This window comes from Ruditapes philippinarum, unplaced genomic scaffold, assembly GCF_026571515.1.
Source record: "Ruditapes philippinarum isolate M1 unplaced genomic scaffold, ASM2657151v2 ctg7595_1_1_1_1, whole genome shotgun sequence".
NCBI lineage: Eukaryota > Metazoa > Mollusca > Bivalvia > Venerida > Veneridae > Ruditapes > Ruditapes philippinarum.
In genome coordinates, this window is record NW_026866882.1 from 1 (window position 1) to 6,159 (window position 6,159).

The following is a 6,159-nucleotide window of genomic DNA, read 5'->3' on the forward strand; positions in this document are numbered from 1 at the left end:
GAAGTGGTCGATGAAGGAATGGTTACAGTAAAAGTATTTCTTTTTTTAATGTCCGACATATTAAGCTTCTCAAAATGTTTTCATTTGCATGTGATACAATTATCTTTTAATTGTTAGCTTTTCTTTTGCAATAATAGGAAGGAACATTTATTTTTAATCAATATACTTGCAATAAAAGCATGTGAATGGACAATTAGTAAGGGATGATAAATTTGATATAATACATACATAGTATATATATAAACTAACTCCATATATCTAATATGATAAATATTTCAAGGTAAATATCTATATTTACAAGATAATAGTACAAATGTATTATTAGTATTCATATCTGTTAAGTAAACGCTTCAATGTCCACGTGTGCTTTACATTTATAAGCTCACTTTGACAACATCTTCAAATCGGAGAAATAAAACTTGAGGTTCATCTTTCTTCTCCCAATATCCAAGAACATGCTGCGGCCACGGACATGCATATGCTAAAAGAAATTTAGGTAAAGGCACTTCATAATTATGTAGAAGTGAGTACCTTTGATATAGTTATACTCAAGATTGATCATTGGCATTAGTCGTTGTCCGATTAAATAGGTTATTTTATTACCAAAATAAGTTTTTAATTATAAGAACAAAGATCAACAATGAAAGGTGATATTCGCCTAACGCAGTCCTAACAAATCCCGACAACACGGAACCACCTACACTAATCCAAGCAATACAGCAAAGAAATGCAGGAGAGGGCACAAGGACAATGCAAAGTTGTGACGTTTCAATAAATAACAATTGAATTAAGAAAACTTATGAATGCATATACAATTAAAAGGCTGTCAGAGACTGGCTGAAGGTGGAATGATACCAGGAATGACATAAGTGCCATGAGATGGGAAGGGGTGAATGAAGAATTCACACAGGAGTGTGTAAATGTAGTAAGGTTTCACTAAATACTGTTAACATAGTATGAATAAATCATGGTGTTGTGTGTTGCATATGCAAATTAAGTATATTTACAAAGACTATTAAATCAGCTATCACAGAAAATTGCTACAATGTATTCAAAATAAAGAAACTCAATTTGTGATTTGTGTTTACTAATATTTAAAATCTTTATCTACATTTATTTTTTTAAACATTCAAATATAGATTAAGAATAGAAACTGGTAGATAAATAAAAAGAAAAAGAAAACTTTCTTCTTTTTTATTATTGATAAAATAAATATTCCTCGTAAGTCGTTAATTAGAAGATGAATGTCCTGCAGAAGTGGATTATAAACTAAACAATGAATTGATGAATAGAAAATGAATCATGAAAAGGGAGGTTTCAGACATTATTTACAAAACATAATGAACTATCATAAAGTTTCCAAAAATGTTTAAAAAATCCCTGCTTCCTGAGGAAATATCATTGTGCATCACAATAATATATTGATTATAAATTTTAACAATAACCAGAATAAGTATTATAGTCTGTTATCATAAAATGAAAAACTCAAGCTACTGGTATTTGAGAAAGTAGTCTAAAAATAAATAATTATGAATTTTGACTACGCCCAATTTCATAATTGTATATAATATCTGTCGTTTCTATTTGCTTCGACTGATACAGCACCATATTGGATATGTAAAATAAGATTATTATAAATATTTTTTATATGTTAAAATTAAAAACTTATGTTCAATGAACACTGTCGATATTTTATAGATTGCTAATGAATCTTAGAATGAAGGAAATAACGATAAAAATGATATGCCAGCGTACCTGTGCCGTCGACAAAGCTGTCAAAGAATCGACCAAACATATTGTCTCCCTCATCAAGTTGATGTGTCCACTTAAATAATTTGAATAGTGAAATAACAGCATCTTTCGGGTTGCGATACATATAAATTATCTGAAAAAAAAATCAAAATCGAATAGACACGATACGTTATATATTCTTATATAGCAATGTCAATAAGTACCTATGTTGGATATAACGTATAAGTCACTTTCAGATTATTTCTTGCAAAGGGCGTCTGTTATTTGCATGAATATTCTATGAAATACACATATACTAAAGGGCTTGAATTTAATTAGGATTTTGGGAGATCATTGTAACGCTTTCTTCTAATAAGACCTAGTGACGCATTTTACTAAATCTCCGTGCAAAGTGTTCTTTTGCTTCCACTTAAAGAATTAGAAGCAAATTTACTAAAACAAAACCATTATTTTTTTGAAAAAATGAAAAAAAAATCAATAGAACATTCATTTTACATGAAAAGTAAATAAGTATTCACATGTTAAGAACAAATAAACTGAAAAAAGTAAGAAAATATTTGTATAAGAAAAGTTATATGCACTATTTCCTAAATAGTATAAACAAACCTTGAAGAAATTACGCGGAACCATAAAACTGTATCAACCATTAAACTCTATTAGATACTTCTTGATATACTAAGTTTTAAAAACTTCAAATTTCTCTCACTCATACTTGCATGCTTTGGTGACAACTAGAAAAAAAGATTTCTAAAGTTGTTGTAGCCTGGTCCTGCAAAGTATGCAAGTATTCTCAAACAAACCCTTCGATATCTAAAAGTAGTCTATATGTGTATCACATGTACAAAAATGATATATTAGGTAATCTAATTACAATGGTGTCTACCATATCAGAATACTACTGGAAGTATGATCAGTGTGAAAATAACTCTAAAAAGATATAAGAAAATAAAACAAAAACCATTCAATATTATTATTGTAGATATCAAATAAAAAGAGAAGACAAGTCCTAATTACTTCCAGACTGTCCATTAGTTACACAGTCATATATAACATAAGTAAGTAACGGCGATTTTGAATACGGGGAATCAAACATTGCATCTATTATATAAGTCTAGAATTTAATTAATTTCATTTCAATGGCAGATAAGATTTGTTAAATTTAAGAACATATTATTTAAATGCTTTTCTTGGTTTCGAGCGATTTGTCAGTAAAACTGAATATGGATCTATGACACGTAGGATAACTTTTGAACATACATACCATTGTCCTACTAATCTGGGACATAAGATGTTATCTTAGGTCCCAGTACTAATCATATATCTTAAATTGCTCAATAGTAGCTAAAATCTAAACTGACCCTCCCTTTGCCTTTTCGCAGTTGTTCAGGTAGAAGAAAATGATGGAGATGTGATTTTATTATCCTTGGTGATTTCATTTCGTCTATTGTTTTCTTTCCTGACAACAGAAAATAGTGTAAGCGACTTATGAATAAAAACAAATTTAGCAAAGGCGTAATACTGTTCAAAAACCATCCAATTAATGGATAGTTACAGGACAACAGAACATTTCAAATCTCAAAGTCGTTAGCTCTTCGTTTTGTAGAATTAAAAAGTATACTTTTCTTTTTTAAAATTCATAGGACAATTTTTTCTATATTTCGAATACTTCCTGTGTTAGTCACCGGCATTACTCCAGTTTTATCATTTTATTATTATTGTTATTATCATTGTTAAATACACTTTGTAGTATCGGTATAAGTAGAGTTTACTCCATCCAAGAAGTATTTTACAATTAATAACAAAACCTATTCTACGTAAAAACTATATATATAGCGGCTGATTCCCCTAGCTCCTGCGACTTATGCCGGAGTTTAGTAAATATGTTTTATTTAAAATGTTTTTACTGTACAAAACCATTTTATCTAAAAGTGTCGGATTAATTAATACGGTCACTGACATTCAAAATAAATTAAATGGTTATAACTAAAAATGTGATAAGTTCTATTGAACAATTTATGTTACAAAAAAAAATAACTAATAAATAACAGGGAATAAACATTTTGGACCACGGAATTTTAGGGATTGGAAACTATTACTATTTTTATTATAAGCTTTATCAACAGTACCTTTATAGTACGGAAATCTGTCATCTTTGCAGTCGAGGAATGGAACTCTAACCTCTAGTTGAACGTTGTTTGCCGTTTCAAAGTCTAATGTTTGAATCAAGTAAACTAATTGTATAGTCATTGTAGTGCCTGTATTATATAAATAAAAAACAAAAACAACAATCAACTCTTTACACAGAAGATTCGAGTCTTGGAGCTTGTTAATCATTGTATATTATTGTATAAGTGATGGGTTATTGTGTGCGTCCGCGCGGGCGTGCGTGTATGTGTGTGTTTTCGTTCCTTTTTTTGTTGATTTTTCTTGTTATTTTTTTTTTTTTTTTTTTTGGGGGGGGGGGGGTGCTTTTGGTTTTTATTTGTTTTTTGGTGTTTTTTTTTTTGGTTGTTTTTTGGTTTGTCTTGTTTGTTGTTTTTTCTTGTGCGGGGGTTGTATTGGGCGGTGTTCTATTTTATTTGTTATTGTTGTTGTTCTTTTATTTCTTGTTATATATTTTTTTTTAATACTTTCATGAAAATGTATATGACCTTGCTTCATCAGATAAAAAAACCATATTTAAGCGGAACCTTGAATATTTATAATCCTGTTGTACAACTGATGCAAAATAATCTTTTCATCATTTATATTCGTTCACATTTTGTCGAAATTTAAAAGGTGTAACCGTTTGATAAAGAACAAATATTTGCTGCTGTCCAAAAATTTATCAAAACTACTGACCGTTTTCGAAACATCTGATATTTGTGTAAATCGGCCATTTGTATTAATCTTAATAACTTTGTATCATAAGAATTAACAAACACTTATGATGGATGTCTGCCTCCTTTGATGAATACTGCTAAATGCTGGATCCTTAACCTTGTCGTTATTATATAAATACACAATAAACAAATTTATTCTGTCTTACTTAATTTACATTGGTTTAATCTTTTTTATGTTTATCTGTCATGATTTTTTCTATGGTCGTTTTATAAGTATATATGTTACAATTTTTCATAAATATGCCATCAGTAATGATTAATATATTTTTTCAGGGGAGGGCCTAGTTCAACTCATTGTACTACGCAACGAGATATTGTGCTGTTTTCGTGTCTGGACAATATCTCGCCTCTACGTAAAAGCGAGAGTTTGCACCAGAACGAAAATATATCAGATTCTAGCTTTGGCACGTCAATATATTTTGACTAGGGAGGCCCAACCCTTTTTCTATTTGTTATTTCGAAATCAATTTGTTTCTCTGTATGTTTACATTTATATATTAGCGATAAAATATGATTAAACAAATAAAAGTCAACGCTTTTGCGGGGATTTTTTTATTATAAATGAAAATAACACACCTGACCTAGGATAGGTGCATATCCAAATATCGTCTGCTCTAGTTTCCATAGTTTCAAATTCCTCCGCTTCACATTGCCACATTAAAATTCCTTTAAATCGTCTTTCTGCAATTCTCATAGGATATTTTTCATCCATCTTTTTTTCTGCACCTTCCATTATTATATCTATAATCTATATGATTTATATTTATCTTTACTACACACGCATGCACGCTGCATACGGTTCACTGAACTTCTATGACCTACAAATAACGGAAACGCTGATAAATAGCGTTTATATTGTTTATAACATCCTGTTTCTCTTCCCTTTTTTTCTTTTTACTTTTGTTAAGCTGAAAATTAAAGTTGTATATCGGGAATTTATTTGATTAGGTATGGCCTTATGTTAATGAATGTAATAATATTTCTAAATGTATAAAGGAGTTAAAAAAATTAATATTTCTAAATATTTCACTTTATTTATAATAACAAATAGTTATACGTATGTTAAAAATGTATTAAGATTTAAAACGTTTTATTTTCTAAATGACAGATGGCCTAGTTATGTATATAAAGAACTTAAATTTCATTTTTTTTTTAAATTTTTTACGGATGGTTTTACTTATGTATACATTTTGAACATCTCTAACATTTTTGATTTGTTTCATTTTCTTAATGACGGATTCGCCTTTGTATGTAAACGAGATGAATTTTTTATATTTTACTTTATTTACAGGGAATGGTCATACGTATGTTATAAAGATCCCATGACTGAAGAAGACTTGATTGCAAAATTAGATGAGACATATGGCACAAAGTGTAGGGTAACTATTTGAAATATCACATGTTATGAAACCCAATAATAATATACATTCAACATTTCTACATATTTTATGACTTTCCTTAGTGCCATTTTTTTATATTTACTAGACAACTGTGGCCATTTTGTTTTGTATGTATTTTTTTCAAT

At 29.2% G+C, this 6,159-nt stretch overlaps 1 protein-coding gene across 2 annotated transcripts; it reads right to left on the bottom strand.

Moving 5' to 3' along the window:
- Window positions 1-359: 359 nt before the first annotated feature.
- On the bottom strand, window positions 360-5,548 carry LOC132734114 (sulfotransferase 1E1-like). Of its 2 annotated transcripts, none has more exons than XM_060720833.1 (5): window positions 5,211-5,548; window positions 3,879-4,007; window positions 3,111-3,208; window positions 1,756-1,825; window positions 360-481 (listed from the first exon to the last, which is right to left on the bottom strand). In XM_060720833.1, the coding sequence occupies exons 1-5, from the start codon at window positions 5,365-5,367 to the stop codon at window positions 375-377; spliced, it is 561 nt and encodes a 186-aa protein (XP_060576816.1). In that variant the 5' UTR covers window positions 5,368-5,548; the 3' UTR covers window positions 360-374. The 2 variants fall into 2 exon arrangements, with proteins under 2 accessions (XP_060576816.1, XP_060576815.1); XM_060720832.1 differs by having other exon boundaries at window positions 1,756-1,885; window positions 5,211-5,545.
- Window positions 5,549-6,159: the final 611 nt, after the last annotated feature.

Bases quoted from the DNA above. Each gene is read 5' to 3' on its own strand.
- LOC132734114 (XM_060720832.1), bottom strand. From the start codon at position 5,367: ATGGAAGGTGCAGAAAAAAAGATGGATGAAAAATATCCTATGAGAATT. The intron at 3,209-3,878 runs GTACTGTTGATA...TTCTGTTGTCAG, and splicing joins CAGATTTCCGTACTATAAAG to GAAAGAAAACAATAGACGAA. The intron at 1,886-3,110 runs GTCAGTTTAGAT...TTTTTTTTTCAG, and splicing joins TGCGAAAAGGCAAAGGGAGG to ATAATTTATATGTATCGCAA.